General features: G+C 44.7%; 1 protein-coding gene across 1 annotated transcript; it reads left to right on the forward strand.

The window, feature by feature from the left end:
* Positions 1–1021: 1021 nt before the first annotated feature.
* Positions 1022–19202, forward strand: LOC306738033 (zinc finger protein GLIS2-like; the record flags this gene model as incomplete). The annotated part of the gene is made up of 6 exons (XM_079219863.1): positions 1022–1169; positions 1503–1669; positions 2496–2681; positions 3433–3566; positions 13171–13289; positions 18601–19202. 6 exons carry the CDS (start codon positions 1022–1024, stop codon positions 19200–19202), a joined length of 1356 nt encoding a protein of 451 aa, XP_079075989.1.
* Between the last annotated feature and the right edge of the window lie 4688 nt (positions 19203–23890).

Consider the following 23890-nt stretch of genomic DNA (forward strand, 5'->3'; position numbering starts at 1 on the left):
CTCCCTCACATGCTCTCTAGTGTCCTCCCTCACATGCTCCCTAGTGTCCTCTCTCACTGGCTCCCTAGTGTCCTCTCTCACATGCTCCCTAGTGTCCTCTCTCACATGCTCCCTAGTGTCCTCCCTCACATGCTCCCTAGTGTCCTCCCTCACATGTTCTCTAGTGTCCTCCCTCACATGTTCTCTAGTGTCCTCCCTCACTGGCTCCCTAGTGTCCTCCCTCACTGGCTCCCTAGTGTCCTCCCTCACATGCTCCCTAGTGTCCTCCCTCACTGGCTCCCTAGTGTCCTCCCTCACTGGCTCCCTAGTGTCCTCTCTCACATGCTCCCTAGTGTCCTCCCTCACTGGCTCCCTAGTGTCCTCCCTCACTGGCTCCCTAGTGTCGTCCCTCACTGGCTCCCTAGTGTCCTCCCTCACATGTTCTCTAGTGTCCTCCCTCACTGGCTCCCTAGTGTCCTCCCTCACTGGCTCCCTAGTGTCCTCCCTCACTGGCTCCCTAGTGTCCTCTCTCACATGCTCCCTAGTGTCCTCCCTCACTGGCTCCCTAGTGTCGTCCCTCACTGGCTCCCTAGTGTCCTCTCTCACATGCTCCCTAGTGTCCTCCCTCACATGCTCCCTAGTGTCCTCCCTCACATGTTCTCTAGTGTCCTCCCTCACATGTTCTCTAGTGTCCTCCCTCACTGGCTCCCTAGTGTCCTCTCTCACTGGCTCCCTAGTGTTCTCCCTCACATGCTCCCTAGTTTCCTCTCTCACATGCTCCCTAGTGTCCTCCCTCACATGCTCCCTAGTGTCGTCCCTCACATGCTCCCTAGTGTCCTCCCTCACTGGCTCCCTAGTGTCCTCCCTCACTGGCTCCCTAGTGTCCTCTCTCACATGCTCCCTAGTGTCCTCCCTCACTGGCTCCCTAGTGTCCTCCCTCACTGGCTCCCTAGTGTCGTCCCTCACTGGCTCCCTAGTGTCCTCCCTCACTGGCTCCACTTGACGGTCGTTTCCTGGATGTCTCCTCAGGTGACCAGCAGCCATGTTGTCATTGGACGAGCCGCTGGACTTGAAGCTCCCTTCAGGCCAGACAGACGTGTCCGTCAGAAAGAGGGCGTGTCCGTCTTCTATCTGCGCCGCACGACCTCGCCTCCTATGCTCAACATTCCCGTCTCCTCCCCCCTCACCAGGTAAGAGTCGAGTTGGCCTTTAGTCTCAGCCTTCATTCAGATTGATGACCGGAGGATCCGGATCTCGTTGGTCTTCACTTGTAAAGAACAGTGTTCTTCACCTCCGTCCCTCTGAAGTTCAAACTGTCAATAGTTCTAAATATCATCCTTTACTATGTGATTATTTGCATGAAAACACACACTTAAAATGATATTTAAATAACAGATATTATCGTTATCGTTGTTTTTGGTGTTGATGAAGTGTAACAATACATTACAACATGATTATTCCATGAGTGCATGATATTGGAAGGTTTGACTTCAATGTGATAGATCATCTCATTTTAACTCCAGAGTCCCAGTTCTCCCCACAAGAAGGACCCGGGTCCTGCTTCAGTCCTCCGGCCGTGGACCTCAGCCTGTCCCCCTTCTCCCGCCATGCCTCCTCCCTCTCCCTGTCTCCTTCCTGCCCCGCCTCCCCCTTCCCTTCCTCACCCATGGAGCCACACCTCTTCTCACGGGTGAGTGACGGCGTTCACACATGAACCAACAATGAACGTATCTGAGAACATCCTCCTGACCATATCTGATTTGTGTTAAAGCTGCATTATATCTCCTGTCCACCAGGGGGCGACTCCTCTGGTTGTATAGAAGTCTATGCTTCATGTGTTAAAGCTGCATTATCTCTCCTGACCACCAGGGGGCGACTCCTCTGGTTGTATAGAAGTCTATGCTTCATGTGTTAAAGCTGCATTCTCTCTCCTGACCACCAGGGGGCGACTCCTCTGGTTGTATAGAAGTCTATGCTTCATGTGTTAAAGCTGCATTCTCTCTCCTGACCACCAGGGGGTGACTCCTCTGGTTGTATAGAAGTATATGCTTCATGTGTTAAAGCTGCATTCTCTCTCCTGACCACCAGGGGGCGACTCCTCTGGTTGTATAGAAGTACATGCTTCATGTGTTAAAGCTGCATTCTCTCTCCTGACCACCAGGGGGTGACTCCTCTGGTTGTATAGAAGTCTATATAAATGACTCTACTTCTCTTGATGTATTCCCTCAGTAAACATTGTAAACATGAGTTTATGTCTCAATCTCTAGTTTCAAGTCTTCTTCAATACAGCATGATGTTCATTTAGTACATTATGGTCATTTAGAGTCAAACAGACCATAAAGCAGGGGACGCTTTAGGGCGGGGCTACAAGGTGATTGACAGGTCGACACCAGAGACGTATACGGCGTCGATACGTCATTCCTCAGTCCATATATGGTCACTTCCTGTTCAGGCTTCAAAACGTCCTCAAACCGACGAGATGTTGACATGTGGCTGACGTCACTTTCCTCCTTCAGGAGCCGGCTCGTCATCGCGGTCTGCAGGGCGGAGCTTCCCCGCAGGGTTATCCGTTTTACCTGCCGATCGGAAGCCCGGCGAGGCTGTACAGCCTCCCATCCTCCATGTTCATCGGTCAGAACGGAGACAACCAGCTGTCACCTGAGCCCTCATTGGACGGGCAGCTGGCCTGCGGTTGGATGAAGGTGAATATGCAAAACCAATGCACACAGGAAGTCTTTGTCACAAACAGCCAATCAGATTCCACCATTAGATTCTGGATTATTACATAAAATAAACAAACGTTTATGATTCTATTCCTTCATGTTATAGAGGAGCTCCACCAGGTCACATGACTTCATGTTATAACTCCACCACGCGTTCACTGACCTGTTTTATGAATCAGAGATCTACATGTTAACATCTCTTCAGCTCACGTTGAACTCAGACTTTATTTGAGACTTCTAAACTAAAACACATCCAAAACATCAATACATGACGTGGAATTTAATAAATAGTGTGAGTTGAGCATCCGGCCTGCGTAGAGCGATAAATGACCACCAGGTGGTGCTAGAACAGCATCATTCCTGCTCTCAGTCACAGAAAACTAAAGTGCTGCTGAAAGGACTTCTAGACACTCAACATAACATGTGTTGTTAAATATAACATGCTTGCTTCTCAAAATGTTATCTTTTGGGGGATTTTATAAAAGACATTTTACAGTAATTCTGAGATTTTAAAGAGGAAACGTTTAATTATTATTGTTATAAAAGAGTCAGCCGGATAAGATTTAAAATGTTTTCAGATATTTGAATGGAGAAACGACCCCAACAGGTCTGTGTACTGGTACTTGATGTGATTCAGAACTAAGTAATTATATATTCATGAATATTTGATGAAAGCAAAATGAAAACATGTGAATCTAGAGGCACCAGTAACTCTACGTCTCTCCTCTAGTGCCACCTGCTGGTGGACTCGCTGCAGGACCTGGTGGATCACATCAACGACTTCCACGTCAAGCCCGAAAAGGATTGTGGGTACTGCTGCCGGTGGGAGGGCTGCGGCCGCAATGGGCGGAGCTTCAATGCCAGGTACCCTGCTGGTGGGAGGAGCCTCTGGAACCACGCTTACTTTAAAGAAAAAGGATGCAAATAAGAATGACAGAAGCAATAATTATTCATTCATCATTTTATAATTTAAAAAAAATGTTTATAAAAGATAAATGTCACAATACGTGTTCTGTATAATACAAATAATGATAATTACAATAATTACAAAAAAAAGTTAAAGTTTTACTCTAATAACAAACGTTGAAAATTGTGAAGGGGCCATAAAGGCTCTCAGCTATATGTGAAGGGCCCATAAAGACTCTCAGCTACATGTGAAGGGCCCATAAAGACTCTCACATGTGAAGGGCCCATAAAGACTCTCACATGTGGAGGGCCCATAAAGACTCTCACATGTGAAGGGCCCATAAAGACTCTCACATGTGAAGGGCCTATAAAGACTCTCATGTGAAGGGCCCATAGAGACTCTCACATGTGAAGGGCCCATGAAGACTCTCAGCTACATGTGAAGGGCCCAGAAAGGCTCTCACATGTGAAGGGCCCATAAAGACTCTCACATGTGAAGGGCCCATAAAGGCTCTCACATGTGAAGGGCCCATAAAGACTCTCAGCTACATGTGAAGGGCCCATAAAGGCTCTCACATGTGAAGGGCCCATAAAGGCTCTCAGCTACATGTGAAGGGCCCATAAAGACTCTCAGCTACATGTGAAGGGCCCATAAAGGCTCTCACATGTGAAGGGCCCATAAAGACTCTCAGCTACATGTGAAGGGCCCATAAAGGCTCTCACATGTGAAGGGCCCATAAAGGCTCTCAGCTGCATGTGAAGGGCCCATAAAGACTCTCAGCTACATGTGAAGGGCCCATAAAGGCTCTCACATGTGAAGGGCCCATAAAGGCTCTCACATGTGAAGGGCCCATAACGACTCTCACATGTGAAGGGCCTATAAAGACTCTCATGTGAAGGGCCCATAAAGACTCTCACATGTGAAGGGCCTATAAAGACTCTCATGTGAAGGGCCCATAAAGACTCTCACATGTGAAGGGCCTATAAAGACTCTCATGTGAAGGGCCCATAACGACTCTCACATGTGAAGGGCCTATAAAGACTCTCATGTGAAGGGCCCATAAAGACTCTCACATGTGAAGGGCCTATAAAGACTCTCTTATGTGAAGGGCCCATAAAGACTCTCAGCTACATGTGAAGGGCCCATAAAGACTCTCTTATGTGAAGGGCCTATAAAGACTCTCATGTGAAGGGCCCATAAAGACTCTCACATGTGAAGGGCCCATAAAGACTCTCTTATGCGAAGGGCCTATAAAGACTCTCATGTGAAGGGCCCATAAAGACTCTCACATGTGAAGGGCCCATAAAGACTCTCACATGTGAAGGGCCTATAAAGACTCTCATGTGAAGGGCCCATAAAGACTCTCACATGTGAAGGGCCCATAAAGACTCTCACATGTGAAGGGCCCGTAAAGACTCTCACATGTGAAGGGCCTATAAAGACTCTCATGTGAAGGGCCCATAAAGACTCTCACATGTGAAGGGCCCATAAAGACTCTCACATGTGAAGGGCCTATAAAGACTCTCATGTGAAGGGCCTATAAAGACTCTCATGTGAAGGGCCCATAAAGACTCTCACATGTGAAGGGCCCATAAAGACTCTCACATGTGAAGGGCATATAAAGACTCTCATGTGAAGGGCCCATAAAAACTCTCACATGTGAAGGGCCCATAAAGACTCTCACATGTGAAGGGCATATAAAGAATCTCATTTGAAGGGCCCATAAAGACTCTCACATGTGAAGGGCCCATAAAGACTCTCATATGTGAAGGGCCCATAAAGACTCCCAGCTACATGTGAAGGGCCCATGAAGGCTCTCAGCTACATGTGAAGGGCCCATAAAGGCTCTCAGCTGCATGTGAAGGGCTCATAAAGACTCTCTTTTGTGAAGGGCCCATAAAGACTCTCAGCTACATGTGAAGGGCCCATAAAGACTCTCAGCTACATGTGAAGGGCCCATAAAGACTCTCTTATGTGAAGGGCCCATAAAGACTCTCAGCTACATGTGAGGGGCCCATAAAGGCTCTCAGCTACATGTGAAGGGCCCATAAAGACTCTCTTTTGTGAAGGGCCCATAAAGACTCTCAGCTACATGTGAAGGGACCATAAATACTCTCTTTTGTGAAGGGCCCATAAAGACTCTCAGCTACATGTGAAGGGCCCATAAAGGCTCTCAGCTACATGTGAAGGGCCCATAAGGACTCTCTTATGTGAAGGGCCCATAAAGACTCTCACATGTGAAGGGCCCATAAAGACTCTCACATGTGAAGGGCCCATAAAGACTCTCACATGTGAAGGGCCTATAAAGACTCTCATGTGAAGGGCCCATGAAGACTCTCATGTGAAGGGCCCATAAAGACTCTCATGTGAAGGGCCCATAAAGACTCTCCCATGTGAAGGGCCCATAAAGACTCTCACATGTGAAGGGCCCATAAAGACTCTCACATGTGAAGGGCCCATAAAGACTCTCACATGTAAAGGGCCCATAAAGACTCTCTTATGCGAAGGGCCTATAAAGACTCTCATGTGAAGGGCCCATCAAGACTCTCACATGTGAAGGGCCCATAAAGACTCTCTTATGCGAAGGGCCTATAAAGACTCTCATGTGAAGGGCCCATAAAGACTCTCACATGTGAAGGGCCCATAAAGACTCTCACATGTTAAGGGCCTATAAAGACTCTCATGTGAAGGGCCCATAAAGACTCTCACATGTGAAGGGCCCATAAAGACTCTCACATGTGAAGGGCCTATAAAGACTCTCATGTGAAGGGCCCATAAAGACTCTCACATGTGAAGGGCCCATAAAGACTCTCACATGTGAAGGGCATATGAAGACTCTCATGTGAAGGGCCCATAAAGACTCTCACATGTGAAGGGCCCATAAAGACTCTCATATGTGAAGGGCCCATAAAGACTCTCAGCTACATGTGAAGGGCCCATGAAGGCTCTCAGCTACATGTGAAGGGCCCATAAAGGCTCTCAGCTGCATGTGAAGGGCTCATAAAGACTCTCTTTTGTGAAGGGCCCATAAAGACTCTCAGCTACATGTGAAGGGCCCATAAAGGCTCTCAGCTACATGTGAAGGGCCCATAAAGACTCTCACATGTGAAGGGCCTATAAAGACTCTCATGTGAAGGGCCCATAAAGACTCTCATGTGAAGGGCCCATAAAGACTCTCTCATGTGAAGGGCCCATAAAGACTCTCACATGTGAAGGGCCCATAAAGACTCTCACATGTGAAGGGCCCATAAAGACTCTCACATGTAAAGGGCCTATAAAGGCTCTCATGTGAAGGGCCCATCAAGACTCTCACATGTGAAGGGCCCATAAAGACTCTCTTATGCGAAGGGCTTATAAAGACTCTCATGTGAAGGGCCCATAAAGACTCTCACATGTGAAGGGCCCATAAAGACTCTCACATGTGAAGGGCCTATAAAGACTCTCATGTGAAGGGCCCATAAAGACTCTCACATGTGAAGGGCCCATAAAGACTCTCACATGTGAAGGGCCCATAAAGACTCTCACATGTGAAGGGCCCATAAAGACTCTCATGTGAAGGGCCCATAAAAACTCTCACATGTGAAGGGCCCATAAAGACTCTCACATGTGAAGGGCATATAAAGACTCTCATGTGAAGGGCCCATAAAGACTCTCACATGTGAAGGGCCCATAAAGACTCTCATATGTGAAGGGCTCATAAAGACTCTCTTTTGTGAAGGGCCCATAAAGACTCTCAGCTACATGTGAAGGGCCCATAAAGGCTCTCAGCTACATGTGAAGGGCTCATAAAGACTCTCTTTTGTGAAGGGCCCATAAAGACTCTCAGCTACATGTGAAGGGCCCATAATGACTCTCATCTACATGTGAAGGGCCCATGAAGACGCTCATGTGAAGGGCCCATAAAGATTCTCAGCTACATGTGAAGGGCCCATAAAGGCTCTCAGCTACATGTGAAGGGCCCATAAAGACTCTCTTTTGTGAAGGGCCCATAAAGACTCTCAGCTACATGTGAAGGGACCATAAATACTCTCTTTTGTGAAGGGCCCATAAAGACTCTCAGCTACATGTGAAGGGCCCATAAAGGCTCTCAGCTACATGTGAAGGGCCCATAAAGACTCTCTTATGTGAAGGGCCCATAAAGACTCTCACATGTGAAGGGCCCATAAAGACTCTCACATGTGAAGGGCCCACAAAGACTCTCACATGTGAAGGGCCTATAAAGACTCTCATGTGAAGGGCCCATAAAGACTCTCATGTGATGGGCCCATAAAGACTCTCTCATGTGAAGGGCCCATAAAGACTCTCACATGTGAAGGGCCCATAAAGACTCTCACATGTGAAGGGCCTATAAAGACTCTCATGTGAAGGGCCCATAAAGACTCTCATGTGAAGGGCCCATAAAGACTCTCTCATGTGAAGGGCCCATAAAGACTCTCACATGTGAAGGGCCCATAAAGACTCTCACATGTGAAGGGCTCATAAAGACTCTCACATGTAAAGGGCCTATAAAGGCTCTCATGTGAAGGGCCCATCAAGACTCTCACATGTGAAGGGCCCATAAAGACTCTCTTATGCGAAGGGCCTATAAAATCTCTCATGTGAAGGGCCCATAAAGACTCTCACATGTGAAGGGCCCATAAAGACTCTCACATGTGAAGGGCCTATAAAGACTCTCATGTGAAGGGCCCATAAAGACTCTCACATGTGAAGGGCCTATAAAGACTCTCATGTGAAGGGCCCATAAAGACTCTCATGTGATGGGCCCATAAAGACTCTCTCATGTGAAGGGCCCATAAAGACTCTCACATGTGAAGGGCCCATAAAGACTCTCACATGTGAAGGGCCTATAAAGACTCTCATGTGAAGGGCCCATAAAGACTCTCATGTGAAGGGCCCATAAAGACTCTCTCATGTGAAGGGCCCATAAAGACTCTCACATGTGAAGGGCCCATAAAGACTCTCACATGTGAAGGGCTCATAAAGACTCTCACATGTAAAGGGCCTATAAAGGCTCTCATGTGAAGGGCCCATAAAGACTCTCACATGTGAAGGGCCCATAAAGACTCTCACATGTGAAGGGCCTATAAAGACTCTCATGTGAAGGGCCCATAAAGACTCTCACATGTGAAGGGCCCGTAAAGACTCTCACATGTGAAGGGCCCATAAAGACTCTCACATGTGAAGGGCCTATGAAGACTCTCATGTGAAGGGCCCATAAAGACTCTCACATGTGAAGGGCCCGTAAAGACTCTCACATGTGAAGGGCCCATAAAGACTCTCACATGTGAAGGGCATATAAAGACTCTCATGTGAAGGGCCCATAAAGACTCTCACATGTGAAGGGCCCATAAAGACTCTCATATGTGAAGGGCTCATAAAGACTCTCTTTTGTGAAGGGCCCATAAAGGCTCTCAGCTACATGTGAAGGGCCCATAAAGACTCTCAGCTACATGTGAAGGGCCCATAAAGACTCTCTTATGTGAAGGGCCCATAAAGACTCTCAGCTACATGTGAAGGGCCCATAAAGGCTCTCAGCTACATGTGAAGGGCCCATAAAGACTCTCTTTTGTGAAGGGCCCATAAAGACTCTCAGCTACATGTGAAGGGCCCATAAAGGCTCTCAGCTACATGTGAATTGCCCATAAAGACTCTCTTATGTGAAGGGCCCATAAAGACTCTCACATGTGAAGGGCCCATAAAGACTCTCACATGTGAAGGGCCTATAAAGACTCTCATGTGAAGGGCCCATAAAGACTCTCATGTGAAGGGCCCATAAAGACTCTCTCATGTGAAGGGCCCATAAAGACTCTCACATGTGAAGGGCCCATAAAGACTCTCACATGTGAAGGGCCCATAAAGACTCTCACATGTAAAGGGCCTATAAAGGCTCTCATGTGAAGGGCCCATCAAGACTCTCACATGTGAAGGGCCCATAAAGACTCTCTTATGCGAAGGGCTTATAAAAACTCTCATGTGAAGGGCCCATAAAGACTCTCACATGTGAAGGGCCCATAAAGACTCTCACATGTGAAGGGCCTATAAAGACTCTCATGTGAAGGGCCCATAAAGACTCTCACATGTGAAGGGCCCATAAAGACTCTCACATGTGAAGGGCCCATAAAGACTCTCACATGTGAAGGGCCCATAAAGACTCTCATGTGAAGGGCCCATAAAAACTCTCACATGTGAAGGGCCCATAAAGACTCTCACATGTGAAGGGCATATAAAGACTCTCATGTGAAGGGCCCATAAAGACTCTCACATGTGAAGGGCCCATAAAGACTCTCATATGTGAAGGGCTCATAAAGACTCTCTTTTGTGAAGGGCCCATAAAGACTCTCAGCTACATGTGAAGGGCCCATAAAGGCTCTCAGCTACATGTGAAGGGCTCATAAAGACTCTCTTTTGTGAAGGGCCCATAAAGACTCTCAGCTACATGTGAAGGGCCCATAAAGACTCTCATCTACATGTGAAGGGCCCATAAAGACGCTCATGTGAAGGGCCCATAAAGATTCTCAGCTACATGTGAAGGGCCCATAAAGGCTCTCAGCTACATGTGAAGGGCCCATAAAGACTCTCTTTTGTGAAGGGCCCATAAAGACTCTCAGCTACATGTGAAGGGACCATAAATACTCTCTTTTGTGAAGGGCCCATAAAGACTCTCAGCTACATGTGAAGGGCCCATAAAGGCTCTCAGCTACATGTGAAGGGCCCATAAAGACTCTCTTATGTGAAGGGCCCATAAAGACTCTCACATGTGAAGGGCCCATAAAGACTCTCACATGTGAAGGGCCCACAAAGACTCTCACATGTGAAGGGCCTATAAAGACTCTCATGTGAAGGGCCCATAAAGACTCTCATGTGATGGGCCCATAAAGACTCTCTCATGTGAAGGGCCCATAAAGACTCTCACATGTGAAGGGCCCATAAAGACTCTCACATGTGAAGGGCCTATAAAGACTCTCATGTGAAGGGCCCATAAAGACTCTCATGTGAAGGGCCCATAAAGACTCTCTCATGTGAAGGGCCCATAAAGACTCTCACATGTGAAGGGCCCATAAAGACTCTCACATGTGAAGGGCTCATAAAGACTCTCACATGTAAAGGGCCTATAAAGGCTCTCATGTGAAGGGCCCATCAAGACTCTCACATGTGAAGGGCCCATAAAGACTCTCTTATGCGAAGGGCCTATAAAATCTCTCATGTGAAGGGCCCATAAAGACTCTCACATGTGAAGGGCCCATAAAGACTCTCACATGTGAAGGGCCTATAAAGACTCTCATGTGAAGGGCCCATAAAGACTCTCACATGTGAAGGGCCTATAAAGACTCTCATGTGAAGGGCCCATAAAGACTCTCATGTGATGGGCCCATAAAGACTCTCTCATGTGAAGGGCCCATAAAGACTCTCACATGTGAAGGGCCCATAAAGACTCTCACATGTGAAGGGCCTATAAAGACTCTCATGTGAAGGGCCCATAAAGACTCTCATGTGAAGGGCCCATAAAGACTCTCTCATGTGAAGGGCCCATAAAGACTCTCACATGTGAAGGGCCCATAAAGACTCTCACATGTGAAGGGCTCATAAAGACTCTCACATGTAAAGGGCCTATAAAGGCTCTCATGTGAAGGGCCCATAAAGACTCTCACATGTGAAGGGCCCATAAAGACTCTCACATGTGAAGGGCCTATAAAGACTCTCATGTGAAGGGCCCATAAAGACTCTCACATGTGAAGGGCCCGTAAAGACTCTCACATGTGAAGGGCCCATAAAGACTCTCACATGTGAAGGGCCTATAAAGACTCTCATGTGAAGGGCCCATAAAGACTCTCACATGTGAAGGGCCCGTAAAGACTCTCACATGTGAAGGGCCCATAAAGACTCTCACATGTGAAGGGCATATAAAGACTCTCATGTGAAGGGCCCATAAAGACTCTCACATGTGAAGGGCCCATAAAGACTCTCATATGTGAAGGGCTCATAAAGACTCTCTTTTGTGAAGGGCCCATAAAGGCTCTCAGCTACATGTGAAGGGCCCATAAAGACTCTCAGCTACATGTGAAGGGCCCATAAAGACTCTCTTATGTGAAGGGCCCATAAAGACTCTCAGCTACATGTGAAGGGCCCATAAAGGCTCTCAGCTACATGTGAAGGGCCCATAAAGACTCTCTTTTGTGAAGGGCCCATAAAGACTCTCAGCTACATGTGAAGGGACCATAAATACTCTCTTTTGTGAAGGGCCCATAAAGACTCTCAGCTACATGTGAAGGGCCCATAAAGGCTCTCAGCTACATGTGAATTGCCCATAAAGACTCTCTTATGTGAAGGGCCCATAAAGACTCTCACATGTGAAGGGCCCATAAAGACTCTCACATGTGAAGGGCCCATAAAGACTCTCACATGTGAAGGGCCTATAAAGACTCTCATGTGAAGGGCCCATAAAGACTCTCATGTGAAGGGCCCATAAAGACTCTCTCATGTGAAGGGCCCATAAAGACTCTCACATGTGAAGGGCCCATAAAGACTCTCACATGTGAAGGGCCCATAAAGACTCTCACATGTAAAGGGCCTATAAAGGCTCTCATGTGAAGGGCCCATCAAGACTCTCACATGTGAAGGGCCCATAAAGACTCTCTTATGCGAAGGGCCTATAAAGACTCTCTTATGTGAAGGGCCCATAAAGACTCTCACATGTGAAGGGCCCATAAAGACTCTCACATGTGAAGGGCCTATAAAGACTCTCATGTGAAGGGCCCATAAAGACTCTCACATGTGAAGGGCCCATAAAGACTCTCACATGTGAAGGGCCTATAAAGACTCTCATGTGAAGGGCCCATAAAGACTCTCACATGTGAAGGGCCCATAAAGACTCTCACATGTGAAGGGCCCATAAAGACTCTCACATGTGAAGGGCCCATAAAGGCTCTCACATGTGAAGGGCCTATAAAGACTCTACATGTGAAGGGCCCATAAAGACTCTACATGTGAAGGGCCTATAAAGACTCTCATGTGAAGGGCCCATAAAGACTCTCACATGTGAAGGGCCCATAAAGACTCTCACATGTGAAGGGCCCATAAAGACTCTCACATGTGAAGGGCCTATAAAGACTCTCACATGTGAAGGGCCTATAAAGACTCTCATGTGAAGGGCCCATAAAGACTCTCACATGTGAAGGGCCCATAAAGACTCTCACATGTGAAGGGCCCATAAAGACTCTCACATGTGAAGGGCCCATAAAGGCTCTCACATGTGAAGGGCCCATAAAGGCTCTCACATGTGAAGGGCCTATAAAGACTCTACATGTGAAGGGCTCATAAAGACTCTACATGTGAAGGGCCCATAAAGGCTCTCAGCTGCATGTGAAGGGCCCATAAAGGCTCTCAGCTGCATGTGAAGGGCCCATAAAGGCTCTCAGCTGCATGTGAAGGGCCCATAAAGGCTCTCAGCTGCATGTGGAGGGGACCGGAGCTATGTGCCGTCGCCTCCTGGTTCCACGTTCTAGGCCCGGTTCTAGCAGCACTATAGCCTCGCTGAGGTTGTCATGTGTTTGGTGGTTTCAGGTATAAAATGCTGATTCACATCCGCACTCACACCAACGAGAAGCCGCACCACTGCCCCGCCTGCAGCAAGAGCTTCTCTCGGCTGGAGAACCTGAAGATACACACCCGCTCCCACACAGGTGAGTCTGGTCTATAACATAGTTTATTACTCTTATACTGCATAAGTCTGGTCTATAACATAGTTTATTACTCTTATACTGCTGTAAGTCTGGTCTATAACATAGTTTATTACTCTTATACTGCATAAGTCTGGTCTATAACATAGTTTATTACTCTTATACTGCTATAAGTCTGGTCTATAACATAGTTTATTACTCTTATACTGCATAAGTCTGGTCTATAACATAGTTTATTACTCTTATACTGCATAAGTCTGTTCTTTTACATAGTTTATTACTCTTATACTGCATAAGTCTGTTCTATTACATAGTTTATTACTCTTATACTGCTATAAGTCTGGTCTATAACATAGTTTATTACTCTTATACTGCATAAGTCTGGTCTATAACATAGTTTATTACTCTTATACTGCATAAGTCTGGTCTATAACATAGTTTATTGCTCTTATACTGCATAAGTCTGGTCTATAACATAGTTTATTACTCTTATACTGCATAAGTCTGTTCTATTACATAGTTTATTACTCTTATACTGCATAAGTCTGTTCTATTACATAGTTTATTACTCTTATACTGCATAAGTCTGTTCTATTACATAGTTTATTACTCTTATACTGCTATAAGTCTGGTCTATAACATAGTTTATTGCTCTTATACTGCTATAAGTCTGGTCTATAACATAGTTTATTACTCTTATACTGCATAAGTCTGGTCTATAACATAGTTTTTTGCTCTTATACTGCTGTAAGTCTGGTCTATAACATAGTTTATTGCTCTTATACTGCATAAGTCTGGTCTATAACATAGTTTATTACTCTTATACTGCATAAGTCTGTTCTATTACATAGTTTATTACTCTTATACTGCTATAAGTCTGGTCTATAACATAGTTTATTACTCTTATACTGCATAAGTCTGTTCTATTACATAGTTTATTACTCTTATACTGCTATAAGTCTGGTCTATAACATAGTTTATTGCTCTTATACTGCTATAAGTCTGGTCTATAACATAGTTTATTGCTCTTATACTGCATAAGTCTGGTCTATAACATAGTTTATTACTCTTATACTGCATAAGTCTGGTCTATAACATAGTTTATTACTCTTATACTGCATAAGTCTGGTCTATAACATAGTTTATTACTCTTATACTGCATAAGTCTGTTCTACAACATAGTTTATTACTCTTATACTGCTATAAGTCTGGTCTATAACATAGTTTATTACTCTTATACTGCATAAGTCTGTTCTATTACATAGTTTATTACTCTTATACTGCTATAAGTCTGGTCTATAACATAGTTTATTACTCTTATACTGCTATAAGTCTGGTCTATAACATAGTTTATTGCTCTTATACTGCTATAAGTCTGGTCTATAACATAGTTTATTGCTCTTATACTGCTGTAAGTCTGGTCTATAACATAGTTTATTACTCTTATACTGCTATAAGTCTGGTCTATAACATAGTTTATTGCTCTTATACTGCTATAAGTCTGGTCTATAACATAGTTTATTGCTCTTATACTGCTATAAGTCTGGTCTATAACATAGTTTATTGCTCTTATACTGCTGTAAGTCTGGTCTATAACATAGTTTACTGTGTCACTGCCGTCAATTTTGTTTAATGCCAATCCCGTGAATATGCTGTATGAAGGTAGTGAGTCATAATTAATCATAATTAGTCATAATTAGTCATAAACCACGGTTGAGGCCGATCCTCAGCCTTCTTTGTTACGCTGTCACTCATGAGACCACGCCCCTCTAGTTGAGACCACGCCCCCACGTCAGATCCAGGCCAAAGGTCGGAACCTGGAAAAAAAGATTTGAACCCGAGTGAAAGTTGAAAATATAAAATCTGTTACTGAAAACTGAAAACATTTATATTTTATCAAAAAGCGAAAAAAGAACTGAATCAAAATCATATTTAACCTCTAAAAACCTTTCATACATACCTTTTTTTTTTTTACACAAACAAAATTCTTCAGATTAAAATCTTTTTTTCAAATGAACAAAACATTTGTCCTGGATTTAGCTCCATATTGGTCCCGCCCTCTTTTGTTTGCTTTGTCACTTCCTGACAAAGAGTTCAGATTTAAAACCCTTCTCTTGTTCCCTGCTGAACTATTCCCAGTTGCATTATTCATTTTGTGGAAGCGTGATACCAAACACCCGACCCGCCTCTTAACAGCCTTTTAAAAACCAGTATGGTGAAGACTGAGCGATTGTTATAACAAACTGTAAATCATTGTTCAGATTGTTTTATGAAAAAAGCCCCAAACTGCTGCATTTGGATGTATTGAACACCATAAGTAATATACAAGTGAAATATATGGTTTGGTACATGAGAAAATTAAAATAGCATTCAAATAGGTCCAATGGGCCAAATGGGTCCATTGGACCTATTGGGCCCCAATGAGTCCTCGCCTGAATGTTCTCTGTTCTAAACCCTCTCTAACTTATGATTTGGGTTAGAGAATGTTCACATATTGAGCTATGATTTGGGTTAGAGAATGTTCACATATTGTGTTATGATTTGGGTTAGAGAATGTTCACATATTGTGTTATGATTTGGGTTAGAGAATGTTCACATATTGAGCTATGATTTGGGTTAGAGAATGTTCACATATTGAGCTATGATTTGGGTTAGAGAATGTTCACATATTGAGCTATGATTTGGGTTAGAGAATGTTCACATATTGAGCTATGATTTGGGTTAGAGAATGTTCACATATTGAGTTATGATTTGGGTTAGAGAATGTTCACATATTGAGTTATGATTTGGGTTAGAGAATGTTCACATATTGTGTTATGATTTGGGTTAGAGAATGTTCACATATTGAGCTATGATTTGGGTTAGAGAATGTTCACATATTGTGTTATGATTTGGGTTAGAGAATGTTCACATATTGTGTTATGATTTGGGTTAGAGAATGTTCACATATTGAGTTATGATTTGGGTTAGAGTTGGACCTTACAGCTGCATCATTTCAAAGAAATAATCATCCTGAAAGTCATTTTTTTTTATAGGCGGACCTGAAACCTTTTCATTTGTTTCTGTGTGTCATCTTCATTTACTCTTAACCAGTAACATATAGACTGATATTTACACATCTGAACAACATCTCACATGTGTACCTTTTATTATAACCAACATTATTCAAACAGCCCTAGTGGTTGCAGAGATACACCCTTTTTAGTTTGGGGATGACATTTTCGAGGAAAGGGCCTAAAAATAGGTTTGTTTTTTATTGGTTAAAAGTTCTTGAAAAGCAAAGACGGGATAAAACTAGACGTGAATTGTTCACGGTGAAAACAGAATCCATGTCATCCTGATGAAACATAGAATACCGTGCAGAGAGCCGTCACTCAAAGTCAAATGAAGACTTCCTGTCAGTCACAGCTGCATTATATCGACACTGCGGTGAAGTTATCGATGAAGTTATTGATGAAGTTATTGATGAAGTTATCGATGAAGTTATTGATGAAGTTATTGATGAAGTTATCGATGAAGTTATTGATGAAGTTATCGATGAAGTTATTGATGAAGTTATCGATGAAGTTATCGATGAAGTTATCGATGAAGTTATTGATGAAGTTATTGATGAAGTTATCGATGAAGTTATTGATGAAGTTATTGATGAAGTTATCGATGAAGTTATCGATGAAGTTATCGATGAAGTTATTGATGAAGTTATCGATGAAGTTATCGATGAAGTTATTGATGAAGTTATCGATGAAGTTATTGATGAAGTTATTGATGAAGTTATCGATGAAGTTATCGATGAAGTTATTGATGAAGTTATCGATGAAGTTATCGATGAAGTTATTGATGAAGTTATCGATGAAGTTATCGATGAAGTTATTGATGAAGTTATCGATGAAGTTATCGATGAAGTTATCGATGAAGTTATTGATGAAGTTATTGATGAAGTTATCGATGAAGTTATTGATGACATGATTGATGAAGTTATCGATGAAGTGATCGATGAAGTTATTGATGAAGTTATCGATAAAGTTATTGATGAAGTTATCGATGAAGTTATTGATGAAGTTATCGATGAAGTTATTGATGAAGTTATTGATGAAGTTATCGATAAAGTTATTGATGAAGTTATCGATGAAGTTATTGATGAAGTTATCGATGAAGTTATTGATGAAGTTATCGATGAAGTTATCGATGAAGTTATCGATGACGTTATTGATGAAGTTATCGATGAAGTTATTGATGAAGTTATTGATGAAGTTATCGATGAAGTTATTGATGACATGATTGATGAAGTTATCGATGAAGTGATCGATGAAGTTATTGATGAAGTTATCGATGAAGTGATCGATGAAGTTATTGATGAAGTTATCGATGACGTTATCGATGAAGTTATTGATGAAGTTATTGATGAAGTTATCGATGAAGTTATTGATGACATGATTGATGAAGTTATCGATGAAGTTATCGATGAAGTTATCGATGAAGTTATTGATGAAGTTATCGATGAAGTTATCAATGAAGTTATCGATGAAGTTATCGATGAAGTTATTGATGAAGTTATCGATGAAGTGATCGATGAAGTTATTGATTTAGTTATCGATGAAGTTATTGATGAAGTTATTGATGAAGTTATCGATGAAGTTATCGATGAAGTTATCGATGAAGTTATTGATGAAGTTATCGATGAAGTTATTGATGAAGTTATTGATGAAGTTATCGATGAAGTTATTGATGACATGATTGATGAAGTTATCGATGAAGTGATCGATGAAGTTATTGATGAAGTTATCGATGAAGTGATCGATGAAGTTATTGATGAAGTTATCGATGACGTTATCGATGAAGTTATTGATGAAGTTATTGATGAAGTTATCGATGAAGTTATTGATGACATGATTGATGAAGTTATCGATGAAGTTATCGATGAAGTTATCGATGAAGTTATTGATGAAGTTATCGATGAAGTTATCAATGAAGTCATCGATGAAGTTATCGATGAAGTTATTGATGAAGTTATCGATGAAGTGATCGATGAAGTTATTGATTTAGTTATCGATGAAGTTATTGATGAAGTTATTGATGAAGTTATCGATGAAGTTATCGATGAAGTTATCGATGAAGTTATTGATGAAGTTATCGATGAAGTTATTGATGAAGTTATTGATGAAGTTATCGATGAAGTTATCGATGAAGTTTTCGATGAAGTTATTGATGAAGTTATCGATGAAGTTATCGATGAAGTTATTGATGAAGTTATCGATGAAGTTATCGATGAAGTTATTGATGAAGTTATTGATTCCTTCTCCCTATGCCCCTCCAGGAGAGAAACCCTACGTCTGTCCCTACGAAGGCTGCAGCAAGCGCTACTCCAACTCCAGCGACCGCTTCAAGCACACGCGCACGCACTCCGTGGACAAGCCGTACGGCTGCAGGATGGCCGGCTGCCTGAAGCGCTACACCGACCCCAGCTCGCTGCGCAAGCACGTCAAGGCCCACGGGCACGCCGTGTCCCCGGAGCGCGGCGCCGCCGGCAGGCCGGGGCTCCCGGGGCCCCTGAGCGTCTCCGGTCTGCACGGCGCATGCGGCGGGGCCCGCCTCCTCGTCCCCGGAGCCGCTCTCCTCGGGGGCCCCCTCGCGGCCTTCTGCCACCGCGGGGCGCCGCTCTTCTCCGTGGTTCCACTCGGCCCGTCGGACGCACCCCTCTTGCACTTTGGACTGTCGGCAGCGTTGGGGCTGAGGGCTCTGGGAGCTCTGGGAGCTCTGGGAGCTCTGGGAGCTCGGGGGCGGGTGCACCGCGAGGAAGAGGAAGAGGAGGAGGAGGAAGGAGAGGAGGGGGGGGCGCTGAACCTGTCTTCGGGGGCGGGGCCCAGACGGAGGGGCCCTCAGTTCTGGCTCCTCCCCCAACCAGCTGTTGTCAGCTAGGGTGTGTGTGTGTGTGTGTGTGTGTGTGTGTGTGAGAGAGAGAGAGAGAGAGAGGGATCAAAGGTTGCTGTCTCCTGCAGAGTCATAAAGAAACACTTTAGTCATTCCCGGCCAGAAGTCAACAGAAGACGACCTGAAGGTGTCGGGTTGCAGACGTCTTCAGTTCTTCAACCCGACACTCGACACCAAAACACCTTCAGGTCGTGACTCTGGCCACAAAGATCCGGTTCCACCAGCAGAGAATGTACTCCACTGTAGAGGCGGTGCATTCGTGGTCCCCAGGACACCGAGCTACTCGCCTGAGATGTTTCCCTCGAGGTGGACCCCTGCAACATGTTCAGGACCGACCCTTTGACCTTCACATGAACCTCCACACAGACCCACCCGTCTGTTTCACGCCCGACAACCTCCACTCAGCCTCCACACATAAAGATGGAGAGCCGGGTTCTGGAGAGCACCGACGCAGCCCTCATGGAAGCTCGTTGCAGACTTCACTGACATGAGTACTGACTCCGTCAGCGTCTGGACCCCCGTAGGACTGACCACGCAGAGATCTGAGGAACACTTATCTTAAACAAACTTCCTGTGGCTTTGATATCAGATTTTATTTTGCATTAATCTTCTTCGACAACGATCTCCACTCGGATCGGCCGCTAGACGAGACTCCGTGAGGAAGCCGCGGTCTGGATGTTGGACGACGGCCTCCTCGGCCCGCTAGTGTCTCGTGTTGCACCTGAACGCCTCACAGAGACGCTCCGACACGCAGCGCCATTCATGTGCTTTACAAATGATTGAATAACGTGACCCGAGTGTGACTCACTGACGATGACTCCATGTCAATAAACATGAATATAAATATTCCCTCTGTCTTCTTTTTTCACTGTATTTGATGATATTTGCCTGAGGAACTTTGATAAAAGATTTTTAAAAAGGAGCAAAAGTGAAGAAAAAATGATCTTTACAGTATGTACGACATACCACCCAAGGCCCCACACACACACACACACACACACACACACACACACACACACACACACACACACACACACACAGTGTGTACGACATCCAATCCAAGTCCAGGCGTTTGTTCTCCATGTTAATTATCCTCTCAGTTGTTCTGCTGTCTGACGGGTTCTGTCCCATCTGACGGGTTCTGTCCCACCTGACGGGTTCTGTCCCATCTGACGGGTTCTGTCCCATCTGACGGGTTCTGTCCCATCTGACGGGTTCTTATCGCCCATGAATACGGTGAATAAGTAATGAAAGATGTTTATTGCTGCTCCTCAGTGAACGATTCCTTTCACATAAACCAGATATTTACTCAAAACGTTGAGTAAGTAAAAGGAGGGTCTTCAGGTGATCAATACTCGTATCGGTTCTTTTGGATCATTTTGTGAGAATAAAAGACAATAATTAAAGAATCAACTTTATTATTATTGTATGTCAACAAAAGGTCTTTCTTGAGCTGCAACACAAGACGTTGTAAAACCGGAGAAGGACTTTAAGACGAGGACGTCTCACTCCAGAACCAATAAAGAACCGATAGCAGAACCGATAACTCCGGACATCAAAACTAACGTGTTCCACTCCTTCAGAACCGGGTTTCGGGGAGGGTCCAACCTTCAGGGTTACGTCATGACCAACTCAAGACTGGTGTGTGGTTCCAGTATCGCTGAGGTTGTAAAAGAGTAAACGCAGTGACTGGTGTGTTTGACGCAGGAGCTCCGCCTCCTCGTCAGACTTCTCCTGGTCGTGATCCAGGTCGCATAAGAGCTGCGGAACCATAACCACAGGCATAATTATCATGATTATTGTTCCAAAGGAATATGTCAACGGCTCTTTCTGCCCCAGTGATTTAACAGGAACAAAGTCTTCCTCTTTCGTAGGAGGAAGAGCAAAGAGGAAGACTGGAACAGGAAGTGTGGTTTATGGCCTGGAGCAGCTCAAAGCTCTCTTCTTCTGATAATTATATTGTGCTTTAGTCGAGGTGACACAAAGACATTTTCTAATTTCTGTTTGTCAGATGGTCATATGTTTCACTTTAGCGTGGACGCTGCTCTGCAGAAGAGGCTGGAGGCTGAACTCTAGTCACAGATCATCAAGTCAACGGAGAATGAAAGACATCGAGGCCTCATCGTTTACACAGAAGCTGAGACCGATCAGTAACTGCTGTTACCGACACAAACTAAAGACAATGAAACAAGAACACGTGTTTAATCAACGTCTGTGTAACACGACCAGGGAGGAGAAACGCTTCTGATCAACCTGGTTGAGGATGCGTGTTAGTTCTGGGGGAACGTGGTTTTAGGAGACAGGGTTGTCCGTTAGCAGCTGGGGGTTCCACATGCGCAGTGTGAGGAGGACGGGTATCGAACCGCCGACCTTGTGGTTCCAGGACGACCGCTCTACCCCATGAGCCACACATATGAGGAGGGATCCTCGGCACACGTGTGTGTTTAATTCATTAATTATTGTTCTCCTTTTGGTAGTTATAACAGGGAAAATAGCAATACAATGTCAAGAATTGTCTTTGTTCTTGTTCTATAATTTATAACAAACTATAGTTGTTGTATTTATAATATGACTATATATAAAACTTTATAAGCTGTGATATCAAATAGCTTTTGAAGGGTCAAATGGCTCTTTGGATAGGAAAGCAAATGAATCCACGCAGAATTAAACTCTGTATTTTTCTCTGTGACTTTTCATTTTTGTATTATCCGTTGACCGTTTACTGAGGGCGGGGCTCTGCATACCATGAGCAGCCTGCAGGGACGTGATAGGATGTGACGCACTTTTAGTTAAACATATAAAACATTCTGTGTTTTCAGTGCCACAGAATCACCTCAAACTCCAAGATAAGAGACGTTCCCTTTGGAAGATTAACCACTGAGCAAAACTAAAGATATCTTATATATATGTGTTGCATTAGAGGGGTTAAAGAGAAGCGCTAGAGGGGTTAAAGAGCAGCATTAGAGGGGTTAAAGAGCAGCACTAGAGGGGTTAAAGAGCAGCATTAGAGGGGTTAAAGAGCAGCATTAGAGGGGCTAAAGAGCAGCATTAGAGGGGCTAAAGAGCATCATTAGACGGGCTAAAGAGCAGCATTAGAGGGGGGCCAGCTAGAGGGTCTATGAGCCAGGTAGAGAGTCTAGAGCCGTGTAGAGGGTCTATGAGCCAGGTCGAGGGTCTAGAGCCAGGTAGAGGGTCTAGAGCCAGGTAGAGGGTCTATGAGCCAGGTAGAGGGTCTAGAGCCAGGTAGAGGTTCTAGAGCCAGGTAGAGGGTCTATGAGCCAGGTATAGAGTCTAGAGCCAGGTAGAGGGTCTATGAGCCAGGTAGAGGTTCTAGAGCCAGGTAGAGGGTCTAGAGCCAGGTAGAGGGTCTATGAGCCAGGTAGAGAGTCTAGAGCCAGGTAGAGGTTCTAGAGCCAGGTAGAGGGTCTATGAGCCAGGTAGAGGGTCTCGAGCCAGGTAGAGGGTCTATGAGCCAGGTATAGAGTCTAGAGCCAGGTAGAGGGTCTAGAGCCAGGTAGAGGGTCTATGAGCCAGGTAGAGAGTCTAGAGCCAGGTAGAGGGTCTAGAGCCAGGTAGAGGGTCTAGAGCCAGGTAGAGGGTCTATGAGCCAGGTAGAGAGTCTAGAGCTAGGTAGAGGTTCTAGAGCCAGGTAGAGGGTCTAGAGCCAGGTAGAGGGTCTATGAGCCAGGTAGAGGGTCTATGAGCCAGGTAGGGGTTCTAGAGCCAGGTAGAGGGTCTATGAGCCAGGTAGAGGGTCTATGAGCCAGGTAGAGGTTCTAGAGCCAGGTAGAGGGTCTATGAGCCAGGTAGAGAGTCTAGAGCCAGGTAGAGGGTCTAGAGCCAGGTAGAAGGTCTATGAGCCAGGTAGAGAGTCTAGAGCCAGGTAGAGGGTCTATGAGCCAGGTAGAGAGTCTAGAGCCAGGTAGAGGTTCTAGAGCCAGGTAGAGGGTCTATGAGCCAGGTAGAGGGTCTATGAGCCAGGTAGAGAGTCTAGAGCCAGGTAGAGAGTCTAGAGCCAGGTAGAGGTTCTAGGGCCAGGTAGAGGGTCTATGAGCCAGGTAGAGAGTCTAGAGCCAGGTAGAGGGTCTATGAGCCAGGTAGAGGGTCTATGAGCCAGGTAGAAGGTCTAGAGCCTGGTAGAGAGTCTATGAGCCAGGTAGAGAGTCTAGAGCCAGGTAGAGGGTCTATGAGCCAGGTAGAGGGTCTATGAGCCAGGTAGAGGGTCTAGAGCCAGGTAGAGGGTCTAGAGCCAGGTAGAGAGTCTATGAGCCAGGTCAGGTAATTCAAATTAAAAAACAAAATAACAGATCAGCTGGTTATTAAAGCTGCTTTATGGTAACACCTCTGTGACGTCATTATATTATATATAATGTTGTGTATATTATATATAATGTTGTGTATATTATATATAATATTGTGTATGTTATATATAATGTTGTGTATATTATACATAATATTGTGTATATTATAAATAATATTGTGTTTATTATACGTAATGTTGTGTATTTTATATATAATACTGTGTATATTATACAGGTGAGCTCGTGTTAGGAAATATCTTATATATATCAACCAGGAATTGATCTCTCTGTTTATTGACGTGAAGCCCCGCCCCCAAAGCAGGTGACCCGTTTCCTTCCACAAAACAAAGAGTCGCCAGAAGGTGATGTGACACA

Source organism: Taurulus bubalis (genome assembly GCF_910589615.1).
Source record: "Taurulus bubalis genome assembly, chromosome: 6".
NCBI classification, from domain to species: Eukaryota; Metazoa; Chordata; class Actinopteri; order Perciformes; family Cottidae; genus Taurulus; species Taurulus bubalis.